Genomic DNA, 27,867 nt, shown 5'->3' on the forward strand with positions numbered 1-27,867 from the left:
GGGGCCGCAATCTGCGTTCAAAGATGTTCCTAGAAGCTTTGTCATTGGTCGAAAAAGAAAAAAACCCAAAATGACTAACCCAATCAGGAAGTAGACAAGCAAATCAACCAATGACAAAGCTACTAGGAAAATCTTTGAATGCAGATTGTCGGCCCCTAGATGTGTCACAGAAACTACATTATTTTTGGGAGCGTTTTACCCATTGCTGGCTGTCTGAATACCAAGCATTATGTTATGCTTTAGCTATTGAAAAATAGCAGATCTACAAGCTCATAGCGCGGCACCGAGTGCCGCGCTACGAGCTTGTAGATCTGCTATTTTTGAAAAATCGTGAAAATGTGTCGCAAACCTTTGAATATATATTCTTTCAGAGCGAACGTTTTTAACCTAAATCTTTGCTTCTGGAGGGGGGTCCCTGGAACAATATATGTTCAGATCTGAGTCAGCAGCAGACGACTGACATCAAAACATGGACTTGGATGACATTTGTAGAATCGTCCTCAGGTCTAAAATGGGTTAAAGTAAACCGATCAACTCGACAAAAAATCTCCGCTCGATGGAGGTGGACTCACTTGTCAGGTTTGAGGTCTCGGTGAACGATGCCGTAGTTGTGAAGGTACTCCAGGGCCAGGACCGTCTCTGCAAAGTACATGCGCGCCATGTCCACAGGCAGAGGTCCAATGTTCTTCAGCAGGTTGGCACAGTCACCACCTAGGGGAGGCCATATACAGAGGACATTACAATAACATGCTATCCAGGGTTGTTTTCGTCGACTGGAACTATGGCGACAAAATGTTCGTCGACTATACCTTCTTTTCACTGACGAAAACTAAATGGAAGCTATGACTAAATATACTGTCGATTTGGTGAACAAACAAAAACTAGGGTTTCGAAGGTTAAAATGTCAGGACAACGCGCTGCGACGCATTGTGAGCTATTGTGAGGCTATTTTCAGCAAGTGTAAAATCAGCCATTACGACGGCATCGAGGCCCGCCAAAACACATTTCAGTAGACTAACTGATTTTCAAACTGATTTTAGATTCAGTCGACTAAAATCTTATGTCATTTAGTCGACTAAAACTAGAGTAACACAAAAACATCCCGGGTGACTAAAATGTGACCGAGACTAAATGAAAAACCATTCAACAGACTAGGACTGAAACTAAAATAAAACAATTGCTGGCAAAATCAACAGCACCGACATGTATATGGACGGCATTGGACGCTAAACATTCTATACGATGTCGTATGCTAAACATAACATGGTTTTGGCTGGTGAATCCAGTCTGGCAGTGTGCCGCGGGTTACCGATACCGACGGCCTTTTTCTGCATGTCACCATCCCCCATCTCTCTTTCCCCCTTTTCCTGTCAGCCTACTGTCTGTCCCTCTATAAAATCACACCCGTGTGAACTGAGTGGTGCAACTCCTCTCTCCCCCCCCCCCCCCCTCTCTCTCTCTCTCTCTAGGGTAACAAGAAGACTCGCCCCGTTTCTGTTTTCCTCCCAGAATTTTCCCCAATGTGAGGGGTGGGAGAGGCTGGACAGCAGACGGCTGGACTTTGAATTTCTCTAACTATAAACTTTCATGACAGCCAGACAGCCTAAGTACAAATATAATTTATGAAAAGCTACTACAGTGAAGTCTGTTCACAGAAGTTGTTGTAGGATATGTGGGGATTATCTGACGAGGTACCATTTGAGTGTGCAAAACCTTACATATACTAAATAATACTAAATTGTTTATAGGGTCAATATAAGTAAAATAATATAGCCTTTCCACAGGAGTATCTTTTTATATTTTTCCAAAAAGAATACAAACAGCCAATAGCATATTACAAAGTTATCCCCCTCACTGGTGACAATTCCGGGAGGAAAAACGGGCAAGCACCAGGTCGAGTCTTCCGGTATTCCTCTCTAGCAGGCAACAGTACAGCACTAACTCTCTCTCTGTGTTTCTGGCACAACAGCGCCCCTACTTGTACTCATAGTCATACTCGTGCTCATTAACGTCACATACATAGGTGGACAACACGGACATTGCTGTTCCTTGGAGTGGTTGCACCGCTCAAAAATATAAAATAAAGGCGAGAGATCCAAAAAAAAAAAACATACGCACATCCACCGCACACAGTCCAAGAGCAAAAAAAAAACGCCCCAACAACAACACCGTACCTTCCACATACTCCATGACCATGCAGAGGTGCCTCCGGGCTTCGAAGGAGCAGAACATGGAGACCACGAAGGGGTTCTCGGCGAACGTCAGGATGTCTCTCTCCACGAAGACCTGCTGGATCTGGTTCCTCAGCATCAGGTTCTGCCGGTTGATCTTCTTCATGGCGAAGCGCTGCCGCGTGTCCTTGTGGCGCACCAGAAACACAGCGCTTTTGGAGGAGGGAGGAGGAAGGAGGGAGGACAAGAGTCAGTCACATTAATTAACTCTTCCATCGCCACTAGGGGGCGCACAAAGGCCCTGACTGCCAGTTTCTATATATATATATATATATATTTATTTATTTTCTAAAAAAAAATTTGATAAAAAAGAAGTTAATTAAGTCCTTGGCAGACATTGAGTTTTAACCCATTCTGAAAAGGCTATGTTTCTATGTCAGTCGTTCTTCGATTAAAAAAAAAATAGCAGACCTACAAGCTCGTAGCGCGCCGTGGCGCGCTATGAGCTTGTAGATCTGCTATTTTTCAATAGCTAAAGCATAACGTAATGTTAACACCAAAAGGGTGTCTTCAAAATCCTGACAGTTTTCTGAAAAACCTTATGTTTCTGTATCAGTGGTGCACTCAATATTTCATGTCAAGGACCCCCAGAATTATATGAATTTATTTGGCCACCGACCACCCCCCCCCCCCCCCTCATTTTCACGATTTTTCAAAAATAGCAGATCTACAAGCTGAGGGTCCACAGAGAGAGTCAGTCCATCAAAGCCAAACTCACCCATAGGCTCCGTTACTGATTAGCTTGATGGTCTCAAAGTCACTCTCCAGTGGTTTCCTGCGTGGAGGTGTGCGACCCTGAAACACACACACACAAACACGCACACACACGCACGCACACAAAGTTAAGTTAGTACGATGCCTGCGAATGTCAATTCTCCACACAGTCCTCATGAAAATGCGGTAACACGTTATATTACAGGGATAGTTCCGATTTTTTTTTACTTAAGCTGTATGAAATACTTGCCATTAATATAGTGATTGCAACTGTATTAATTGATTGCCCCGAGTCCCGTGGTGGGAGTTCCGCTCTGGTATTGGTGAAATATTAAGTAGTTCTGGTCATTTTGTGGGGGGCACAGAGGGCCACCGTGTGCCCCCCACAAAATTTACTTTTAATTTAAAAGTAAATTAATCCACAAGACGAACGTAATTTGTATTGTTGACCTATTTCTAAAATATTAGTGCTTTTTGTTACTAACTTTTGTACATTTTTGTATCTCTATTTTCTATCACACGGAACTATGTTTTTTGTGTCCAATCACTACGCCCAAAAAATAGTTCCATGCGATAGAGGGGTCAAAGTTAATGGCCGTTTTTTAGCCCAAGGAGTGTTTTTGTGCAAAACTAATGCTTGGAATGGATTCAGCATCATCAAAACCCCCTAGTAGTTTGACATGTCACATGCTACATAAATTAGCATCCGGCAGTTTCTACATCCTGGGGACCCATACTCAACATTTAAAACATAAAACATTGGTGTACTCAACATGTCCGGGTTCACATTCTGGCTAGTGGACTATAACACATTGCAGGTGACTAAAATGTGACTAAAACTAAAAGAAAACTATTCAAAAGACTCCACAATGTTCTAAAGTTTACAGTACCTCTCCGTTGTCATCATGATCCCTGTTGGCTGCTCCGTGGCCCGGGCTGGTCTGTTCCAAATGGACCATATCTGCCAAAGGAAAAACAGACACCAGGTCAGTCTACTGTGCTGTGTACCACCCTATGCATCCATATCTGCCAAAGGAAAAACAGACACCAGGTCAGTCTACTGTGCTGTGTTCCACCCTATGCATCCATATCTGCCATTGTCAATGGCATTCAAGGTTTGTGTTAGGACAATAATCTCTACACTATAGCTGAATATAGGAGGGGCTTGCAGCCCTCAAAAAAGAATCACACCTGTGTGAACTGAGTGGTGCAACTCCCCTCCCCCCTCTCTCTCTCTCTCTCTCTCTCTCTCTCTCTGTAATTAGCACTAGGCAACAGTGCAACACTATCTCTCTCTCTCTGTTTCTGGCACAACAGCGCCAATTTTTCCCCTACTGGTACTCATAGCCACACACATACGTTGTTAACACATAGGTTAACACGGACATTGCTGTTCCTTGGAGTGGTTGCACCACTCAAAAACACAAAGCTTTCATGTATCAGGTTGCAGATTTACACACCATCTGACCATAGTGACATATACTGCACAACCACCATGGCCATGGTGTGTGTGTGTGTGTGTGTGTGTGTGTGTGTGTGTGTGTGTGTGTGTGTGTGTGTGTGTGTGTGTGTGTGTGTGTGTGTGCCGAGGGAGTCCTTTAGTACCCTTATCAAACGGCCTGTGGCACACTTAGCAGAGTGGGTGGAGCGCTCGCATGCATTGTTGCCAGGCCAGGGAATGAAGCACACAGCTAGGGGGGAAACCACAGGGGGAATGAAGCACACAGCTAGGGGGGAAACCACAGGGGGAATGAAGCACACAGCTAGGGGGGAAACCACAGGGGGAATGAAGCACACAGCTAGGGGGGAAACCACAGGGGGAATGAAGCACACAGCTAGGGGGGAAACCACAGGGGGAATTCAGAATCCTGACACAATAACAGGAGGGGCTCCAGGAACACCACCACAATAATGCTTTCTGAAGCCAGAGGTATACTACGGAGATGCAATGCCCCGGGATATGACATCTGTGAGAACATGATGTTAGACTCGCACTGCCATTAAAACACTTATACCGCCATTGCCGAAGACCTTTGTCAATTGCGCTTTTACAGTGCATTCGATCGTCCGAACCATAATTGCTATACTTTCGTTAGCCGGTTAGCTAGCTGTGTTGTTAGCACAGCACTGGATCGTCCATCTTAGATCGTCGTCGCCATAATAATCCATTCTATCCGTTGCTTTCAATCGCTTGTATCTCCTATTCCTTGTCCCAGATGGCATTTTGGTCAAAACAGCGTTTCTTGGACAGCACAGAGCCGGCGATGTGGAGCGCACCGGCATAGATCGATCATGTAAACAAAGGCTGTCTCGGCTCCGTCGAGCTTGCTGGGATAATCCATTTCCGGTCGACTGAAAATGTGGCTTTTCAAAATAAGAGTGCGACTGGAAAAAATGCTGGCGGGAATTAGGTCCTAATTTTTCAATAAATGATAGCGCTAAATGGGTTAAGCTTCTCGTGACAAATGTGATGAGGTCAGCACAAATGTGATGAGGTCAGCACATTTTGGTGCACATTTTGGGCAAGTGGCTATGGCTGTTTTTTAGCCCAAGGAGTGTTTTTTTGTGTGCAAAACTAATGCTTGGAATGGATTCAGAATCATGAAAACCCCCTAGTTTGACACGTGCTACTGAAAGCATAAGGAACGTTTTGACATGTTTGTCTTGTATAGGATGTTAGTGGTAGGGTCACAAGAAACTCCTATTAAAACATTGCAGGTCATCAAGTGGATTCATGTATGTACTGTATATAGACAATATTTTAGGCCAATAAAAAAAGATTATATACCAAATCTCCACAACCCCGACTTCCTGACTATCAGGACGGGGAACCCCTTTTGGTGTTTTAAGCATTATGTTATACTTTAGCTATTGAAGAATTGCAGATCTACAAGCTGTGCCGCGCTACGAGCTTGTAGATCTGCTTTTTTTTTTTATCGCGAAAATGTGGCGCAAATCTTTGAATATAACATTCTTTCACAGCGAACGCTTTTAGCTCAAATCTTTGCTTCTGGGGGGGGGGGGATCCCTGGAACAACACATTTTCAGATGACGGACAAATAAAGATAATTTTAGGGGTCCTTGACATGAAAAAGGTTGAGCACCACTGACATAGAAACATGGGTTTTTCTGAAAGCTTTTAGGATTTAGAAGACATTTTTTTGGGGGGGGGGGGGTTAATGGGGTTGATATGGTCATAATGTGTATATTCTGTGTTGCTCTCTTGGATGGATGAATATATCCAAAGTGCAGGGTGAAAGAACGAGGTACCAACTGCCTCCCCCTGGCCAGCCGGGGCGCCTGATGGAGAGGAAAGGAACTGGTTGGAATAACGTGTTCCTTCCACGCGCTACGTCCAACCAGGGAAACTCCCCCCTGTCAGGTGTAAAGGAGCAACTTGGACACTCACGCATGAAGGAAGCATGAGTTCAAGTCCGTTGCTCTCCCCAGGTTGGCGGAGGGTGTGTGTATAGAGCCCATAGGAACACATTAGATAATTGACACAGGGGTGAAAAATGGGTTACAAAAATCGTGGGATAAAGGAGAAAAAAAGAGAAGAAAGAACGCGGTATACCTTCCAGAGGGTCCCTGGTGAGGCCCAGCTGACTGATGATATAGCGAGGGATGTCCGTCTTGATTCCCTGGCTGCCCTTGGCCTGGCCCTCGGCCGTCTCCAGGCGGTGGTAGAACTCCTCTGGGTCAAACTCCTGTCGGACGTCGTGTACACAGAATAGTAAGCAGTGTTGTTTTCGTCGACTAAAACTAAAACGAAAAATGTTCGTCCACTACCTTTTTCCACTGACGAAAACTAAATGGAAACTAAATGAAAACTATCTATGATGACTAAAACTAAGACTAAATATACTGACAATTTCGTCAACAAATAAAAACTAGACTAAAATGTTAGGAAGGGACTAGTGGACAAGAGATCCAGTATAAATCATTTTACACTTGGTTGCATGCTGAAAATAGCTGCGACACGTTGTGAGCTTGTAGATCGGCTATTTTCAGCAAGTGTAAAAACAGTCATTATGACGGCATCAAGGCCCGCCAAAATACATTTTAGTCGACTAAATCACCTGTAGATTTAGTCGACTAAAATCTTATGACATTTAGTCGACTAAAACTAGACTAACAATAAAACAGTCCGGGTGACTACAATGTGACTAAAACTAAATGAACACTATTCAGGAGACAAAGACTAAAACTAAAATAGAAATGTGCTGCCAAAAACAACACTGATTTTTTATCAGGTGTTTTTTGACCAATCTGGGAACCAAATCGCTACAGAGAAATGTATTCACCAATGTGTTTCTAAAGGTGTCTAATAAATAACATGTACTAAAAGTTTTGGAAATCAACTCCCGTGGGAGTCAAAATTTCATCAATCTTTAAGTAGCATGTGACATATGAAACTAGGGGGTTTTCATGATTATGAATCCATTCCAAGCATTAGTTTTGCACAAAAAAACACTCATTGGGCTAAATTCGGGCCATATCTGCTATGGCTGTTTTCCTCCCATGGAGTGTTTTTTTTTTTTTTAATCAAAAGGGTTGGGTATCGATTATCATAAAAAAAGAAAAACAATGCTCCCAATCTATTTTGTCTCAATTATATATCAGTCATATTGTTCTGGACTTAAAACAACCAAATGTAGCCCAGTAAAAATGATAGAATCACAACATCATTGCCTTAATGCAAAGTAATATTAACGAGTGTCAACGAGGGTCAGCTGGGCAGTGACACACACACAAACACACACAATCTGGTCTCAGGTCTAAACGGGTTAACCCATTCTGGGCGGGAACCCCTTGGTGTTTTAAGCATTGTGTTATTCTTTAGCTATTGAAAAATAGCAGATCTACAAGCTATCAACTTATAGGTCTGCTATTTTTGAAAAATCGTGAAAATGTAGTGCAAAGCTTTGAATATATTCTTTCAGAGCCAACGTTTTTAACTAAAATCTTTGCTTCTGGGGGGGGTCCCTGGAACAACAAATTTTCAGATGGGGGGTCGGCGGCCGATTACATATAATTTTTGGGGTCCTTGACATGAAATATTGAACACGCAGAAACATGAGGTATTTCAGAAAACTGTCAGGATTTAGAAGATTTATTTTAAAGTTTCTATATTCTTAAAAGTAATATAGCGGAGTAGCTGGTCTTACCAGACACTCCAGTAGCCTGGCGGGCCGGGAGATGATGATGAGAATATTCTTCACCAGTTTGATGATGATGGTGACCTCTTCGCTCTCGGAACGCTCGTACGCCTGGGGGGAGAGAGAAGGAACAAAAAGTACATTGTCAAATACATTACAATTTACAATTTAGGCATTTAGCAGACGCTTAATCCAGAGCGACTTACATTTAAGCAAGAACAAAAGCATGGGAATACATCACATAAAAGCATTTATCATGAAACATGCTTAAGCTAAGAAAGTAACAGTGGAATATCTATATAATGAAACTATACATACACTATACAGTATACATATAAACTATACATATTTACTATGGCGTGCTATGACTATATACAATACAATTATATTGCTGTCTACATAACATGCTATAAGTCTGTGTCAAATGCTATCTAAGCCAACAGAAATGCTATCTAAGGGGTTAGGGTAAGTGCTATGGGCCATGATGGAGTCTGAAAAGGTGGGTTTTCAGGCTACGGCGGAAGATTGGGAGTGATGCTGCAGTTCTGACTGCAATGGAAAGTGCATTCCACAGTTTTGGAGTATATATTGTACGTGTATATGGTAAACGGTGCATTTATATAGCGCCTTTTATCCAAGGCGCTTTACATAGATTGTGCATTACATTCATTCACCCATTCATACACCGATGGAACTGGTTGATCGATAATGATGTTATTATATCGATTAGGGACGGGGTTTTTTTGCTCCCTTTCCGATCAGATTCCGATCATTTGATTTTGAGTATCTGCCAACACCGATTTTTCCCTGATCCGATGTTTATATGTTTAAAGTGGTGCAACCACTTCCTTAAGTGACTATGTGTGTGTGTGGGTGGCTGGCTGGCTGGCTGGCTGGCTGGGTGGCTGGGTGGGTATGATCACGAAAATAGCACGGTTGTTTCTCACCACCTGTGCACAACCTAACACACACACACACAAACACACACGCACATTTTAACTGTATATATATGTGACCAGTGCCAGTGATTTGAACCACAACTCGGCAATAGCATATAGCAATAGAATCTAAAAATAGATTCTTTATTTTTTTTTGGTGGTTTTCGTTTTTAGCCACATAAAAACAGTTGGAATGTTAAAGAATGTTTTTATTCCATCAGAAAGTCATTTAAGTGTCATTAAGTCATTGTAATTGCGTAAACAAGTCACTATGTTTAATGTTTAAACCATTGAGTTAAGCAATGCTAACCAATGCTAATCAGAAAATCAGCTTTACCTTCAAAGTATGCAAATTCCGCAAAAATTCCGCTTTTTGTACACAATCGTTTTTGAAGATAATACTAGTCTTTCACTAACTGGCTAACAGAAATAGCAGAGAAAGAAGTATTAACAGTCGTATTTTGTAAAAAGTGTGCTTATTTTCGGTCCTCCTAAAGCTAATTCATGCTAATGTTTTAGCTAGGGGCACTGGTCATCACAACAATGGAACATGGCTTCTTATTTCCAATAGCAGAGAAGAAGAAGAAGAAGACTCTAGCATGTATTGTAAACATTGTAACATTATGTCACCATAACGTGGTTCTTATTAGTTACTTTGGAATGTACCTGCCATGAAAATTAAGGTCATAATAATGCAGATCACATCGATATGTAATATAACGCGATAATGTACTTGTTTTAGCTACAGGATTGACGATTGATATCAATATATAATGCTAAATGTAGCTAACGGCTATTTTTTTGCAGGGTTGCCAGGTTCTGCGAGAGAAACAAGCAACCCGTATATGAAAACAAGCCCAAAATAAGCAAAAATAGCCGATCTACAAGCATATAACAAAACCAATCTTGTCCCTGGCATACATTATTTTCAGATGGGGGTTCTGCAGAAAAATAATAATAATAACAGGCTAATATAGCTATCTTATTTGTACTCATCTGGACCATTTACATAAGCCTAATTTTCTGCCACTGTTTTTTGCCCTTTTTTCATAGTACAAAATGGCAAATAAATGCAGTAGCCTATTTAAAAAAGGAGAGATAATAGGCAAACTATCAATTATAACAACATTCTCTAATTGTGAAGACTTATTGGTACAGTAGGCCTATGCATTCTTTTTCTTTAGAAACATGGCCAACTAATTATAATAAGCAGACATGGCAACACTGCTGGTTGGCTAATGGAGGAATGAAGGGAAAACAGCGCCCCCTAAAGTGACAGATCACTGCTGATATCTTTGAAGGGGGAATTCTCCAATTTGACATTTCTGGTTCAACAAGTTTCAAATGGTCATATCTTCTTCATTTCCCCCCCAATTTCAATGAGCAATGCATCATATGAAAGGTTACAGTGTGCAGTTTCATAATATGTAAAGAACTGAAAAATGACCATGGCCCCCTTGTATATCAAACTACTGGCACTGGTCACATATGGTGATTTCGGGTGTGCCAGTACAGTACAGTGACAGTACAGTACAGTAGAGGGTACAGTAGAGGGACCCCCACACTGTAACTCTGTCATTACTCAACCGTTTACCATTTAACACTTATGCCATATCACAATAGTACACAATATCCCAAATCACAGACAATATCCAGTCTAATATCATGATATGGATATAATATTGATACTAGGGATGTCCCGATCACCGTTTATTTTGCTCCCGATCCGATTTCCATCAAAATGGCGTGATCGGCCCCTTGATTTCCGAAGTGCATTTTTGTTATAATTATCAATCAATTGATTGCGTTTGGATCAATAGGACTGACGTTAAGTTCCTGTTTATCGGTATCACAAATCATTAAAAAAAAGAATACCACGGCATATACATTTACACATATATTTTACATGACTTTATATAAATTTTACATTATTCGTAGTTTTCTTTTTCTTTTTTTCAAAAGAGGATAATTCAAGCTTTTCGTACAGCTGCAATGTCGGTGAGTTTGACATCATTTAATACAATCAGATAGGACTTTGTCTGTTTGGATGTATGGGCGGTCATTGGACTTTGTCTGTTTGGATGTATGGGCGGTCATTGGACTTTGTCTGTTTGGATGTATGGGCGGTCATTGGACTTTGTCTGTTTGGATGTATGGGCGGTCATTGGACTTTGTCTGTTTGGATGTATGGGCGATCATTGGCAAATTGTGGCTAGTTTCCACCCTGCCATTAACTTATGGAAAGATGACCGCCGTGTACATTAAGGTCTATACTGAGTATTCAAACATGAGTATTCTGAACGTTTTGATCTGTAGCTCCAACGGTTTAGATGGAAGATAAGAGGCATGTTTTATGTGGCGGTTATTTTAAAAAGGACGTGGTCATTTTTGGGTATATCCGCCCCCGGATAGAGAACTTTTCACAGTTCCCAAGTTGTTCGCGGTTGAGATATTCTCCGCTAAATGAAGTGCATACATATCTTAGGCAGGTCCTGGAGTGTGGGCCGTGCTTTACCGTACAGTAGGTTCACTGAAAGTTTTTGGGCCATATTGTCCATTTAGTTATAGTCATATACCAACCTTTTCTGCTGGGAAATGTCTTAGACTGTGTCTAATAAATATTAGGAAAAGGTGTATGAATAAACGTATCAACACCGTTCCCCTATCGTAACCCATTGTGGGCGGAAACCCCTTTTGGTGTTAGCATTATGTTATGCTTTAGCTATTGAAAAATAGTAGGTCTACAAGCTCATAGCGCCGCGCTACGATCTTGTAGGTCTGCTATATTTGAAAAATGTAAGTACGACTGACATAGAAACATAGCTTTTTCAGAAAACTGTCAGGATTTAGAAGACATTTTTAGAATCTGATCTCAGGTCAAAATGGGTTAAGCTAGCATTACCTTGCCATTATCAGATAGCAGCCTTATCAGCGTGAGTTCACTAATACTGCTACTGAAAGATTGAGGTCACAGGGAGTTCTCTTTGGGTGTTACCGGTTAATTTTCCTAATCCAATCATGTCAGAACGTGGATTTACAGGAGCGATCATAAACCAGTTTCTACATTTCTACAACATTTGGTCGCTATGGTTGCAGAGTCCCGAGTGTATAAGTTATTAGAGAACCGGACTGTGAGAAATGTTTGATTTAATGAAACTACCATCCCAGCTGGAAACTCATATTTGCTGCCATCATGACTTGAAAATAATTATTTTGAAGAGACACACCTAGTGTCTGGACAATAATTGCTACCAATGGGGTCGTTGGAAATGAACTCTGTGATCTTATTATAACTTGATTCTCAAATTTGGCCTCCTTTTCAGAAGACTGACGTACTGAGAAAATAAGTCCTTCAGGGACCATTGTCCCCCCAGGGGGGTCCCCCAGATCTACAAGCTCACAACACGATGTGAGCTTGCGGATCTGCACTTTTCAAAGAATCATTTTAACAACACAAATCTTATATATCCCCGGGAACAAAATGTTTCCAGGTGTGGGACTGTGAGTTTTGCAGGTTTTTGTAGGTAGGTAGACCTTAACTGTCCCCAATGAAACAAACGATATGTATATAAAACAACGACAATGCCAACTCTCTCCCCCACCTCGTGTAACAGCTTCTCCAGTTTCTCCTGCAGCTCCATGAAGTAGCGCGAGGTGACCAGGCCCTGGTAGGACTTGTCCAGGCAGTCTCGGGCCAGCTCCACCAGCTGGTGCTGGATGAAGCCCAGCACGCCGTCGGCCAGCGGCAGGCTGCTGCCCGGGGAGTAGTCTGCGATGACGTCCAGCAGGCGGCCTTCCATCTGGGCCGTCGCCTGAGATGTTATAGACAGGATGGATATCAATATATTAGCTTATGTAGCTAACGGCTATCGCTGCAGGGTTGCCAGATTCTGCGAGAGAAATAAGCAACCCGGTATATTTTTATTTAAAAACTTTGCAGGGCAAATTCTGTACTTTGGGGTTTCCGGTTCAAAAAGTTTCAGATGGTCATATCTTCTTCATTTTTTTCCAATTTCAATGAGCAATACATCATATGAAAGGTTACAGTGTGCAGTTTCATAATATGTAAAGAACTGAAAAATGACCATGTCCCCCTTGTATATCAAACCACTGTCCCCGGTCAAATATAGGAAACTTTCTTTGCGAATGCAGTGAGCACTAACTATAGAAGCTGGCCAAAACTGTCTGTCTTAACTTTTTTTTTAAACTTACGGAAAACTAAAAAACAATTAACTTAAAAAAGCACACGCACACACACACAGACACAAAAAAAAACCTTTAAAAAAAACACAAAAAAGAGAACCTTAAAAAAGTACGTAATTTATTCTAATTGTTGTTATTGCAATTTACGAGCTGTGTTCGCTTCCCACATTCGCGCGTCTTACTTGTTATACCACACAGAAGTTAGTGACTGTGTGCTAAATCACTGATTCCCAACCACCGTTCACCGCAGTGTTGTTTTCGTCGACTAAAACTATGGGCGAAGAATGTTCGTCGACTACCTTTTTCCACTGTCGAAAACCAAACGGAAACAAAATGAAAACTGAGCTATGATGACTAGTCATTTTACACCTGGTTGCATGCTGAAAATAGCCGATCTACAAGCTCACAACGCGTCGCGCGTGGGCTTGTAGATCGGCTATTTTCAGCAAGTGAAAAATAACTGTCATTACGACGGCATCGAGGCCCGCCAAAATACATTTTAGTCGACTAAATCGACTGTAGATTCGACTAAAAACTAGACATTCCAGGTGACTAAAATGTGCCTGAAGCTAAATGAAAACTATTGAAGAGACTATGACTGAAAGCCAAAAACAACACTGCTTCCGTGTTGTGTAGCATAATAGTGACATCACTGTCCAATCCTTGGTATATCTTTACCGTTCATGTGTGCTCAGTGAGCAGCAGCAGCGGAACAACACATTCTAATCAAAGATTATGTTTTAGACAGGCCATCGCGGTCCCGTCCCTAGTCGCGTTAGAATTAATCATAGCTCGTTGTTGTCGATCGCCTCGGGGGTGTTTTGGCTACATAAAGCTACTTCTAGCTACATCCGGGATAGCGCCTGGTGCGTCGCTAAATGTGAAAATTAGGTATATTATGGGACAGGACATGTGATCTTCACCTAGTGTAGTAGTAGAGCAAGAGCCATAAAAAGGAAACATGAAAATGATACTATACCTTGGGAAATCGCTCTTTGTAAACGTGATTCATCATGACGATCTCATTGTCGAATGTCCCACACGTCCGCCCAGGGCTATGTGCAGAGATAAAGAGTTGCAAAAATGTTAATTTATGGGTTATGTTCTTCTAACTATATATATCCCATTCTGGGCGGGAACCCCTTTTGGTGTTTCAAGCATTATGTTATACTTTAGCTATTGAAAAATAGCAGATCCACAAGCTCATAGCGCGGCACTCTACGAGCTTGTAGGTCTGCTATTTTTGACAAATCATGAAAATGAGTCACAAAGTTGGAATATATTCTTTGAGAGCGAACGTTTTTAACTCAAATCTTTGCTTCTGGGGGGGAACAACATATTTTCAGATGGGGGTCGGCGGCCAATTACATAATAATCTTGGGGGTCCTTGACATGAAAAAGTTTGAGAACGACTCACATAGAAACATGAGGTTATTCAGAAAACTGTAGAAGGCATTTGTAGAATCGCCGTCAGGTCTAAATGGGATGTATTACCGTGTCATTTTTCGAATTCACGCAAAGTAAATTTCTCACCACCGTAAAAAATAAATTCAGAGGGCTTCACGGGGGAGTCAACCAATGCTTTCCTTATGTTTCTTTGTGACTTTGTAGCCTGCGACATGCCACGTTTGAAGTGGATACTTTTTTACTATGATACTGATCAATTTCACATACCACATTCACATAGCCTTATCTACTCCGTTAGAAGTGGTGACATGTGTGTGTGCCATTATAAATCAACGTAATGTCAACGTTATGTTATAAATAGTGATCCATGTTATGTCCACATATAATATTGCATGCTAGTAAATACAGCGTCAACCTGTTACACACAGTCTATTTCAGGGCAAATATCAACAGTTGCACATGTACCCTCCCTGCTGCTATTATTTGGTGACAACATGAGTAGTTGCACACACACACACACGCGAGCGCGCGCACGCACGCGCACACACACACACACACACACACACACACACACACACACACACACACACACACACACACACACACACACACACCCTCTGCTACTATTTCTAGGACAAGCGTTATAGTTCACCATGGCAAATGTGTGCAGTTACTCAAAGCTGGCCCAGAAACCACAGTTACATAAATGTTATAATCTACGTAATTTATAGAACAGAATACAGAATACAGAATCCCTGGTCTTATATTTAAATGAAAGGCCCATTTAGTGTAGACTCCTGTTATGAACAGGTACAGTACTGAATGTAACGTATTGTATACGTTCAGAAAGCAAGTGGCATTTGCTCACATATTTTTTTTGAACTATTGCACTTTGTGGATACATCATTTTTCTGTCTGTAAGCTGGGCTATAAGGGTACGTTCACGCTAAACACCTGTGAATTTTATTTTAAGTTAGTTTGTAAAGGCACTTTTTTTTTAAACTTTAACCCATTTAGACCTGAAGTCGATTCTACAGCTTTCTGAAAGTGAAAACCTATGTTTCTATATTTCAGTTTCAATGTTCACTCGAAAGAATATATTCAAAGATTTGCGCCACATTTTCAAGATTTTTCAAAAATAGCAGACCTACAAGCTCGTAGCCGAGCTTGTAGATCTGCTATTTTTCAATAGCTAAAGTATAACATCATGCTTAATGATGCCTAATGAAAACAAATGAAAATACGGTATTTATTACCCAATATAATGACATCATATTTGCAATATTCACCATGGAGTCGATGAGTTTTCTTAAAGACCTATTTATATACAGTATGGGGGGGAACACCAGCCATTATTCATCGGCCTCTTCAGCTGGTGAATGACGGGTGACTATAGTCAGCTCTGGCGTTTAAAAATAGTTGCAGTTTGTTTTAAACTTAAGCGTTGCAGTTGCTTCTGTGTGTGTGTGTGTGTGTGTGTGTGTGTGTGTGTGTGTGTGTGTCTGTGTGTGTGCGTGCGTGCGCTACACATAATGCTGTGCAGTGACTATGTTCGCCTGTAAGCTGGGAAGCAGATCCTCCATGTATTAATTTACTTTGATTTAACCCCTTTTGGTGTTTTAAGCATTATGTTATGCTTTAGCTATTGAAAAATAGCAGATCTACATCTACTAGTATAACATCCATTGGTATACTGGAAGAGACCTCACCACTCCCACCCGTTTGCTTTTTTATGGCAGCAAGCGAGTTAATCTAGACTCCAGATTAACTCGCTTCTAGAGCTTTTCCTATAGCAGACACAGGCTGTGTGTGTGTGTGTGTGTGTGTGTGTGTGTGTGTGTGTGTGTGTGTGTGTGTGTGTGTGTGTGTGTGTGTGTGTGCGCGCGTGCCTGCGTGCGTGCGTTGCACATGCACAAGCAGGATCACGTCATGGTAAAGCCAACCACATCAAGTCACACACGTGCGTGCGCACACACACACACACACACACACACACACACACACACACACACACACACACGCACTCTCACACACACACACACACACACACACACACACACACTGTGCCACACCTAAATGTCTTCAACAGGCTTGCCTCTCAGCAGCACTGCTCTAGTCTACTTCTACTGCTACTGCTGAGATGAGTGCTGCTGTGTGGCACTTTAGTGCACTGGTTCCAGTGTTGTCATAGTCTCTTGAATAGTTTTCATTTAGTTTCAGTCACATTTTAGTCACCAGGAATGTTTTAGTGTTAGTCCAGTTTTAGTCGACTAAATATCATAAGATTTTAGTCGACTAAAATCTACAGTTGATTTTGGTGTTGTTTTTGGCAGCAAATTTCTATTTTAGTTTTAGACGTAGTCTCTTGAATAGTTTTCACAACGCGTTGTGAGCTTGTAGATCTGCTATTTTCAGCATGCAACCCCTATTATACTGGATCTCCTGTCCACTATAGTTCTTAGTTTTAGTCACCATAGCTTAGTTTTAATTTAGTTTCCATTCAGTATTAGTTTGTTTAGTCGACGAACATTTTTCGCCTTAGTTTTAGTCGACGAAATCAACACTGACTGGTTCCCCAATCTTTTTGTCTCCACCAGCCGAAGGCATGGGGGAGAGTATGTTTTGCACTCTGTCCGTCCGTGTGTCCGTCCGTCCGTGTGTCCGTCCGTCCGTCCGTGAGCAGCTAATCTCGGCCACCGTTAACCCAGTCGATGCCAAATTTTGCACACACACTCCCTGGATGCCAACCATGAACCTCTGCCCCAAACTTTCCAAAACGGCCTGTTATAGCGCCACCAGGAGGCCGCTTTGTGCAAAACAAGTTTTTGCACAGTACACCTACAGATTGTGTCCAAACATCACGCAAATTGGTACACAGTCTCTCTAGAGCCATTCAACCAAACCGGTCTTTCATATTTCTCACACTCCATCCTGATTGGTTAAGATTGGCTTCCAAAATTCACAGGAGTGCTCAGTTTCAAACAAAATGCTGCAAATCATGAACACATCGCGTGATTTCCGTGAAATTGTGCACCCACATTCCCACTAGGCCGAGGACGAAATGCCACATGAACAATTTCAACTCAGCCTCAAGGTGGCGCTATAACTGGCCCAAAAGTGTTTTTACCTCTAACTGCACGGATCTGTGGATAACTTTGTATGCCAACTCCCTAGAGGCCAAGGAAAAACCTTTGCCTGGAATTTTTCACATCTCTCTTTATAGCGCCACCAGGAGGCCCACATATGTAAAACACATTTTCTATTATTACTATCGGTACACATGATCTCCATAGTCATGTGATCAAGACAGGTTTGTTTGATTTTTCATATTCCATCCTGATTGGCCACGATTGGCTCCTACAGTTTTCAGGAGTAGCAAATGGCCACAACTCCTCAACGCAGCGTCCGATTGCGATGAAACTGTGCACGCATATTCCCACTAGGCTGAGGAAGAATCCTGGTGGAGACCTGTGCCGATTGGCACTTTATCTAGTTTCAAATGTTACTGCTTTGCCAATTATTTGGGGGACCACACTTGCAAATTGCAATATCCTCACAGACCCACTAGTGGGCACCAGCCACACAGGTAAGAGATGAGTCAATTCCACCAGAGGGATATCACCAACTAAAGTTCCTGACTAATAGCAGATCTACAAGCGCTTGTAAGCTTGTAGGTCTGCTATGTTTTTGAAAAAATGTGAAAATGTGGCGCAAATCTTTGAATATATATTCTTTCAGAGTGAGTGCGGTCCTTGACATGAAATAGTTTGAGCACCACTGAACATAGAAACATGGGGTATTTCAGAAAAACTGCCAGGATTTAGAAGACATTTTGTAGAATCTGGTCTCAGGTCTAAAATGGGTTTAAAAGTTAAAACTCATTTGCTTACATTTAAATACTCACATCCATGCCTGTGGTTCTGCATTGGTGCATAAACCATATATTAAGTGATCTTTACTGTGAAGTTCAGCTGAACTAGGCCGTATAGGCTTCAGATTGTTTTTGCACAACAAAGCATGCAGGAGTATATTGTCTGCATCATCATTTATCATTCAGATTTCTGGGTCAACGAACGTGATGTTCCCCCGCTTCTATTCGTCCATCTCCCTCTCTGTGCCCTGCCGGTCTAAATAAAGCTGAACTATACCTCAAAATATCAATCTTAAACAAATGAACGCTAGCGTTACAATTCTGGGGGATTTCTTTTTTTTTGCTGATTTACAGTGCAGTGCAATGCATTGTGAGCTTGTAGATCAGCAATGTTACTGCAAAGACATTTGTCCCTATATCTTGCGCCACCCCTTACCCCTTATTTGCCCTTTAAAACATTAAAAAATAGTACAAATAGACACAGATCTACAAGCTAACAACGTGTTGATGTAGATTGGCTAGTTGAACTATTTTTAAATAGTAAAGAAATGGTACAAGATGGAGTCCTTGATGTAGAGGGAGAAAAAAATCACACTTGTGTGAAGTGAGGGGCGCCTCACTTCTTGTACTCTAAACAAACATGAAAAGTATAGACTTGGACTTATAAGTATAGACTTAGACGTATAAGTATAGACTTGGACTTATAAGTATATACTTGGCTGGGGTCCTGTTTTTTGGGGGGGTGCTGTTTGTTAACCCATTTTGACCTGAGATCAGATTCTAAAAATGTCTTCTACATCCTGACAGTTTTCTGAAAAAGCTATGTTTCTATGTCAGTGGTTCTTTGATTTTTCAAAAATAGCAGACCTACAAGCTCATAGCGCGCCACTCGGTGGCGCGCTATGAGCTTGTAGCGAGTGCACATGTGTGGGGGAGGGAAAACTCCTGTCTTTTAAAGTGAACGCCGTGTGGTGGCTCCTGGAACTGGGGTTTATGCTAACAGCTAGCCTAGCCGCCGCCAATAAATGAGTTAAGCACCTGAGACTGCGGGAGCGGAGCCTGGCGGGCGGCGGCTGGTGCGCGGCGTCTTCGTCCGCCACGCTCTCCGTGCTCCGGAAGTGTTTGAAGAGGAAATGGAGGTCGTCCTGTGTGGGCTGTGACGGCAGGTGGTGCAACAACTCCTGGGAAGAGGAGGACTGGACAAGAGGAAGGAAAGGAAAGACAACGGAGAAGAAGTGTTTTAGTGAACGACGATAGACATGAAGCAGATCATTCCATGACATAATAAGTATAACCCATGATGTTATGTTTGACCTGAGGCCGGTTCTACAGTGTGTTTCGTATTTTATATGCAGTGTTGATTTCGTCGACTAATGTTCGTCGACTACCTTTTTTCCACTGACGAAAACGAATAGCACAGGCTGTGCTATGAGCTTGTAGATCTGCTATTTTTCCAACAGCTATAAAAATAACGGTTAAAAGTGGTTACGACCTATAAGGTGACACAGACGCGTCCTCGGGTCTTAAGCAACACGGTAACATTCGGGGATGAATAAAGGCTAAAATAACTAACGTACATTTACATAGTCATCCTAATTAAAATGTAACTGAATACATACAGACAGGCCCACATTTTTCCATTTACATGGTCAATTATTTCTAGTCTCTTTAATCAGCTTTTTCGACTGTGGCTTTTTTTTTGTAGTCTTTGCTTTTGCAGCTTTGAGGAGACACGACATCCTGCGTTTGAAAAGCTTTTCTACGCCGACAAGAATCACACCGAGCTAATTCATCAGCCCCGCTAATACTGAGAAGCTTAACCCATTTTGGGCGGGAACCCCTTTTGATGTTTAAAGCATTATGTTATGCTTTATAGCTATTGAAAAAATAGCAGATCTACAAAGCTCGTAGCTTGTAGGTCTGCTATTTTTGAAAAATAGCGCACATGTGGCGCAAATGTTTGAATATATATTCTTTCAGAGTGAATGTTTTTAACTTGAATCTTTGCCTCTGGGGGGGGGGGTCCCTGGAACAACATATTTTCACCTGGGTGTCGGTGGCCAATTACATATATCTTTGGGGGTCCTAAACATGAAAATGTTTAAGAGCGAGTGACATAGAAACATGAGGAAATGATTTACAATTTACAATTCAGGCATTTATCAGACGCTCTTAATCCAGAGCGACTTACATTAAGCAAGAACAAAGAATAAGAAAGCAAAGATGGTAATACATCAAATAGCCTACATACAAAGTAGTTATCATGAATCATACATAAGCTAAGAGTGTAACAGTGGAAAATCTATGAAACTATGCATATAAACTATATAGTGCTGTTTACATAAAATGCTATAAGTCTACATAAACTGCTCTCTAAGCATGCATAAAAATACTATCCAAGATACATAAGTTGAGCCTTTCCATACGCCTGTAGGAGGTCGAGGCTAGGTCATTGATTTAGAACGCATTTGTAGAGTCGAGCTCATGTCTAAATGGGTTAACCCCTTTTGGGCAGGGAACCCCTTTTGGTGTTTTAAAGCATTAAAGCATTAATGTTGTACTTTAGCTATTGAAAAATAGCAGATCTACAAGCTCATGAACTTGTAGGTCTGCAATTTTTGAAAAATGTGTCGCAAATCTTTGAATATATATTCTTTCAGAGCGAATGTTTTTAACTCAAATCTTTGCTTCTGGGGGGGGGGGGGGGGGGTGTCCCTGGAACTACATATTTTCAGATGGGGTACATAGCATTCTGGGGCTCCTTGTTATGAAATAGTTTGAGGACCACTGACATAGAAACGTACGTTTTTCAGAAAACTGTCAGGATTTCGACGTCAGGTCTAAACGGGTTAAAGGCTTTCATGTTCCTCCTCTCTATGGTTTGAAATGAGATGTCACAGTTATAACAAGGACATTATCCTCCTCTGCTCAGGCAGTCTGCAAAATGAAGCATCAACATCATAACAAATCCCTTCTCAGCGTCTTATAGACAGAAGCTTTCCCTGCTCCACTTTGGCAGAAACCGCATTTCTGTCCTTGTTTTTCACCCTCTGCGGAATGCCCAGGAGGAGGCGACGATGATATGATATATTATGAATTATGTTACACTGATACCTTGCACTGCCATCCTGTTTTAATGTTCTATGTGTACTATGTGCCTTTTTTACTGTGTTTCGTGTTACCTGCCTGTGTTATGCCTTGCTGTAAAGCAAATCGCCCCACGGGGACAAACAAATAAATGAACCTGAACCTGATGGGGGGGGGCGTGTTCCAAATGGATTCAATGTGGATATTATGCAGTCAAAGGCTCTTCGTAATGGGTTTATTGGAAACCTGGGAACGATTCTACAAATGTCTTCTAAATCCTGACAGTTTTCAAGTTTCCATGTCAGCGGTTCTCAAACTATTTCATGTCAAGGACCCCCAGAAATTATATGTAAATGGCCGCCGACCACCATCTGAAAATATGTCGTTCCAGGGACCCTCCTAGAAGCAAAGACTTGACTTGAAAAAGTTCACTCTGAAAGAACATAATATTCAAAGATGTGCGCCACATTTTCATGATATTTAAAAAATAGCAGACCTACAAGCTCGTAGCGCGGCACTCGGTGCCGCGCTATGAGCTTGTAGATCTGCTATTTTTCAATAGCTAAACCGTAACATAATGCTTAAAACACCAACAGGGGTTCCCGCCCAGAATGGGTTAATAAAACACAGAAACACTTAACCATTTTCAGCCTGGTGTCCCTGTTTTTCCCCCCACAATTCTTCAGAAATAGCAAAAATAACAGAGCTATAAGTGCAAATTGGCTATGACAAAGTACTAAAAGTAGGGCACAACAAACTGAACAACATCTATCTATAAATGCACCATGTCTGTCTGTCTGTCTGTCTGTCTGTACGTACATACGTACGTACGTACGTACGTACGTACGTGTACGGCAGCGGCTGTAATCCACGTAACTCAAGAACCGTCCGCCCCACCGACTTCAAATACGACACATCGCGTTCCACACCCCCCCACAGGGAGTGCAGTGCCCGGTGTCGAGTCGGTCGGACTCACGGTTGTCCACAACCGCCACAAAAGGCCTCTGGCTCCAGGGCCTGTTCTGACATCACAAATGTGTTTAGTGTGGCAAATAGTGGCAACTAAGTTGAGCATGCATTTCCAACTTGCATCGTTCCACAAGCAGGTCAGTGCCCAATGCAATGGTCACTGCTCTCTTAGTACAGTAAGATGAAATAGGGATATATAAATATACAAGGTTTCTTCTGACAAGGTTTATGCTAGAATATGCATTAGTTTTTCCCTGTCGAACCAAAATGTGCGACACTACAGGGCCTGGAATTTATATCCCTGTCCTGTCTGGCAGGGATCTCGAGTTTCGCTCAAGGAAGGGCAAAGAGGGGGTGGGGGGGGGGGGGGGGGGGGGGGGGGTGGGTGGGAGGGAGGGAAGGGGGGGGGGGGTGGAGGAGGGGGGGGGGGGAAGAGCGGCTCCTCTGACCAGAAGAGGAAAAAGAACAAAGACAGAAGAACAGTAGAGACGGGGGGGGGGGGAATGAAATGAGAGAATGAACACGAAAAAGAGAGAGAAACGGAGTCAGAGCAGGGAGAAAAGAGATTAAGAAACCAACAAAAAAAAAGGACGGCAATTAAAAGCAGAGAGAGAGAACATTAGCGATAAGACAGAGCCCACAGAGAAAGAGAGAACCTGAGGGAGGAAACCGGAGAGGCGTTCGGTGTCAAAGCCAAGCAGCAACATAACGACCTCACTGACAGCCAGCCGGGGCCTCAAAAAGGCCATTGTGTGCAAGCCAGGCCTAGCTGACCTCACCGTCTCTCCAAGCCATGTGTTATAGGCTGTAGACAATTACAGCCACCACACACAAGTGACAAGACACCACTCATTGTTTTTCATGACCGGGGTTGCAGTTTTCAGTCAACGTTCGAGACAAGGTTTTTCACCACAGAACTCGTCAACATTCAGCTAGCGGGTGCTAGCAAAGCAAGCAAAGGAACCTAGCTGGCCGGATGCCCACCGTTTGACTTCCAGAGAGGAAGGGTTGAGGCGAGAGGAAATGTGCAATGTCATCCAGTCTCTTGCTTAGCAGTGATGTCAGTCAGGAAAAATGCTGCTTTTCCACACAAGTCTAATGTTATTGTAAGCGATTAGCCCATGTGATTTCTGCATTTTTCCTTTGGCAAGCGAGGGCAGCAGCAGCATTACACAGCTGAGCAAGGAACATACAGTAGTCAGAGAAGAAGGACAGAGTAGGCCCTTGATGTAGCTCTGGTCCATAGCTCTAATGCCGTTGCATTTAGAGCTATGTTACGGTCAACTTCCGGAGCTCGCATGAATGCAGACCAGCCTCTCGTCTTTAGCGTAAATAAAAATAACTTATTTTGCTTCTCACCAAAACAAAGGCGGGTTGTGTCATTAGAAAGCCTACTTTCCTTAGTGGGAGCACTCTGAGCCCCCCACCACACGTATAAACGGTACTTTTTGGACAGAAAGGGATTTTGTTTCCACCGGGGAAAAAAATACTTTTAGTTACTCCAATGTGCCTTCTACCGATATTGCCCAGAGAATTGCCTCATAGAGACTATTTTTCCTCCTGTGGAAAGAAAATCCCTTTCTGTCCAAAAAGTACCGTTTATACGTGTGTGTGGGGGGGGGGGGGGCTCATATTATTATATTATTATTATTTAACCCACATGAGTGAGATTAAGATATGGGTTTTAAACAAAGTTTTCGATATATTTTCGGTTAACTGCCCAGCCCTATTGCAGTTATTGACTTTGGTAACAACAACAGAAAACTGGTCCTGATTTCCTTCCCCACTTCCACCACGACTCCCAGCAGCAAAAAAACATGATGAAAGGCCTGTGAAGGAAGGCTCTGCATCAGAGGTGGGCAACTTTGACAATGGAGAGGGCCACTATAGTTCCACTCTCACTCCAGAGGGCCACTATAGTTACACTCTCACTCCAGAGGGCCACTATAGTTCCACTCTCACTCCAGAGGGCCACTATAGTTCCACTCTCACTCCAGAGGGCCACTATAGTTCCACACTCACTCCAGTGGCCCACTATAGTTCCACTCTCACTCCAGAGGGCCACTATAGTTCCACTCTCACTCCAGAGGGACACTATAGTTCCACTCTCACTCCAGTGGGCCACTATAGTTCCACTCTCACTCCAGAGGGCCACTATAGTTCCACTCTCACTCCAGTGGGCCACTATAGTTCCACTCTCACTCCAGAGGGCAACTATAGTTCCACTCTCACTCCAGAGGGCCACTATAGTTCCACTCTCACTCCAGAGGGCCACTATAGTTCCACTCTCACTCCAGAGGGCCACTATAGTTCCACACTCACTCCAGAGGGCCACTATAGTTCCACACTCACTCCAGAGGGACACTATAGTTCCACTCTCACTCCAGAGGGACACTATAGTTCCACTCTCACTCCAGAGGGCCACTATAGTTCCACACTCACTCCAGAGTTAACATTTGGCATTCAAACTGTCACGATGTCTTCCACTGCGGCATCTGAAAATGTATCGATTGTGTCTATTCAGCAGAAAAACAATCTGTAATTTAAGTAACGTAAATTTAGTCCATGAAGGAAACGACAACTCAATTCAAGTCACCCCCCCCCCCTCTTTGGAATTGACTGATAGATTAAATCAACGCCTATGCGGATGAAAACTATAGCATCTTTGCTCTATATCCGGTGTATTTACGTCCATTAATATGCATTGTCCTGTCCAAATAAACAAATAAAGTCAAGTAAAGTAAAGGGGTATCTTTCCGTTGTCCATCATGTTAGCAGACTATAGGATTTACAGTTCAGCAGCAGCTACCATGGTTTACGACACACAGTGGACACACTGGACACCTGACTGACCGACACACTGAGCATTAGCGACACATGGAGATTTAAATAGTCCCATGGCAGTGTTTCAAGACTAGAGAATAGTGAATATTTGATGACGCGAAAGGAGAGGAGGAGAGCAACGGGAGAGAGATAGAGATAGAGAGCAGTGTTGTTTTTTACAGCAAATTTAGATTTTTGTTTTAGTCACAGTCTCTTCGATAGTTTTCATTTAGTTTCAGTCACATTTTAGTCACCTGGAATGTAATGTTTTAGTGTTAAGTCGACTAAATATCATAAGATTTTAGTTGACTAAATCTACAGTTGATTTAGTCCACTGAAATGTATTTCGGCGGGCCTTGATGCCATCGTAATGACTGTTTTCACTCTTGCTGAAAATAGCCGATCTACAAGCTCACAACGCGCCGCACTGCGACGCGTTGTGAGCTTGTAGATCGGCTATTTTCAGCATGCAACCAAGTGTGAAATGACTTATACTGGATCTCTTGTCCACTAGTCCATTCCTAACATTTTAGTCTAATTTATTTTTGGTGGACGAAATGGTCAGTATATATTTAGTCTTGGTTTTAGTCATCATAGCTTAGTTTTCATTTAGTTTCCATTTAGTTTTCGTCAGTGGAAAAATGGTAGTCGACGAACATTTTAGTTTTTTTTATAGTCGACGAAAACAACACTGCATGTTAGGCAGACTAGGATTTTACAGTTTGGCAGCAGCAGCTACCGCAAGTTTATGACACACGGCCCCGCATGGCAGTGTTTTAGATCAGAGAAGGTGAATATGTGATGACAGCGAACGGAGACAACGTATGGGAGAGAGACAGAGATTAGAGACAGAGAGAGAGAGAGAGAGAGAGAGAGGTGTAACTCACAGATACTGAGGAGCTGGGTGGATTGGTGCAGTATCCGGAGGAGGGAACGGAAGCCACGGACCACCTTCGACCGTCCGCTCTGTGTAGAGAGAGACAAACACAATAACATTTACACCACGTTTTCAGTGGATTCGACCGTCCGCTCTGTGTAGAGAGAGACAAACACAATAACATTTACACCACGTTTTCAGTGGATTCGACCGTCCGCTCTGTGTAGAGAGAGACAAACACAATAACATTTACACCACGTTTTCAGTGGATTCGACCGTCCGCTCTGTGTAGAGAGAGACAAACACAATAACATTTACACCACGTTTTCAGTGGATTCGTGAGAAAACCTGTAAAAATCCCCCGTCATGCGACACTCCTCAACCCAGGGACGTGCAGAGAGAGAGGCAGGGGCGGAAAACCCGTAAGAGGGCACTTTAGGGACAAAAAAGAAAGTGCAAAAATAGCAGATCTACAAGCTCACAACGCGTCGCGTTGTGCGCTTGTAGATCAGCTATTTTCGGGGGAGCAACCCAGCACTCTTTAGCTAGTGGAGATGCAGGTGTAAACGACATGGATTTCTAAACACATTTTGTTCAACGCAAAAAAATGCTGTGTTCAAGTTCAGGAGACTTCGGCGGGGGGAAAAAAGCAATTCTCCTGAGGAATAATCCTCTAGTGAAATTTCAAATAAATGCTGCCTGTGAAAGGCATGGCATGGAAAAGGAGTGGCATTGTTTTTGCATTTCTTCCACCTCAGTAAACGCTGCATTCGTTGGTCTGAAGAGGGGCAGTTGTTTTACAGACGTGGTAAAAGGGGGCAGGGGCTGAGTTCAGATTCTAAAAATGTCAGTTTCTATGTCAGTCGTTCTTCGATTTAAAAAAAATAGCAGACCTACAAGCTCGTAGCGCGCCACTCGGTGGCGCGCTATGAGCTTGTAGATCTGCTATTTTTCAATAGCTAAAGCATAGCATAATGCTAACACCAAAAGGGGTTCCCGCCACAAAATGGGTTATGAGATGCTGGAAATTCACCCTTTGTCAAAGTCCCGCCCGTGGCTGTGCCCCGCCTCTTCGCACCTATAGAGCGTCGCAGTCCCGCCCCCCCCCCCCCCCCTACCAGGGCCCAGGAAATGATGATTCTCTGTTCATTTTCCTCATAGACATTTCAAAAAGTATTTATTTAAAGACGTTTACGCCGCAGACAAAGCCAACTCTTGTCGTGACAAATCATGACAGCAAACACATTTTTTTGGGGGGCCGAACAAATAATTAGAAAGAAGGAAAAAAAAACGTCAGGTTACAAAACCTTTTTTGTTGTTTTTCTTCTTTGTAATTATGTGCTTGGTCCAAAATATTGTGTTTGTTGTCATGAGTTGTCACGACTCGAGTTGGCTTTGTCCGCGGCGTAACCGTCTTTAAATAAATACCTTTTGAAATGTCTATGGGAAAAATGCATTGGGAATAATTTCGCTCTATTGCGACGCTCTATTGGTTTGCCGTTTTTTCGGTTGCTTCGTATTGATATTCTGTGCGTTCAATTCTTATTTTAAACGTGGGTGTCAGTAAAAAAGGAACGTCACAGGTGCA

The 27,867-nt window shown here is 42.5% G+C and overlaps 1 protein-coding gene across 5 annotated transcripts in view; it reads right to left on the reverse strand.

Annotated features, from left to right (window-relative positions):
* Nucleotides 1-27,867, reverse strand: part of mast3a (microtubule associated serine/threonine kinase 3a) — an 85,831-nt gene that overhangs the window by 32,267 nt on the left and 25,697 nt on the right. For all 5 annotated transcript variants that reach the window (XM_083782540.1, XM_083782542.1, XM_083782541.1 and 2 more), the window contains 10 exons: nucleotides 26,290-26,368; nucleotides 19,562-19,719; nucleotides 14,225-14,300; nucleotides 12,645-12,854; nucleotides 8,114-8,215; nucleotides 6,520-6,652; nucleotides 3,836-3,906; nucleotides 2,950-3,026; nucleotides 2,175-2,383; nucleotides 573-711 (listed from right to left, as the gene is read on the reverse strand). In XM_083782540.1, the coding sequence (XP_083638666.1) occupies nucleotides 573-711; nucleotides 2,175-2,383; nucleotides 2,950-3,026; nucleotides 3,836-3,906; nucleotides 6,520-6,652; nucleotides 8,114-8,215; nucleotides 12,645-12,854; nucleotides 14,225-14,300; nucleotides 19,562-19,719; nucleotides 26,290-26,368 (1,254 nt within the window). The remainder of the gene's footprint in view (nucleotides 1-572; nucleotides 712-2,174; nucleotides 2,384-2,949; nucleotides 3,027-3,835; nucleotides 3,907-6,519; nucleotides 6,653-8,113; nucleotides 8,216-12,644; nucleotides 12,855-14,224; nucleotides 14,301-19,561; nucleotides 19,720-26,289; nucleotides 26,369-27,867) is intronic.

The sequence above is a fragment of the Protomyctophum parallelum genome (genome assembly GCF_964188405.1).
Source record: "Protomyctophum parallelum genome assembly, chromosome: 14".
NCBI classification, from domain to species: domain Eukaryota; kingdom Metazoa; phylum Chordata; class Actinopteri; order Myctophiformes; family Myctophidae; genus Protomyctophum; species Protomyctophum parallelum.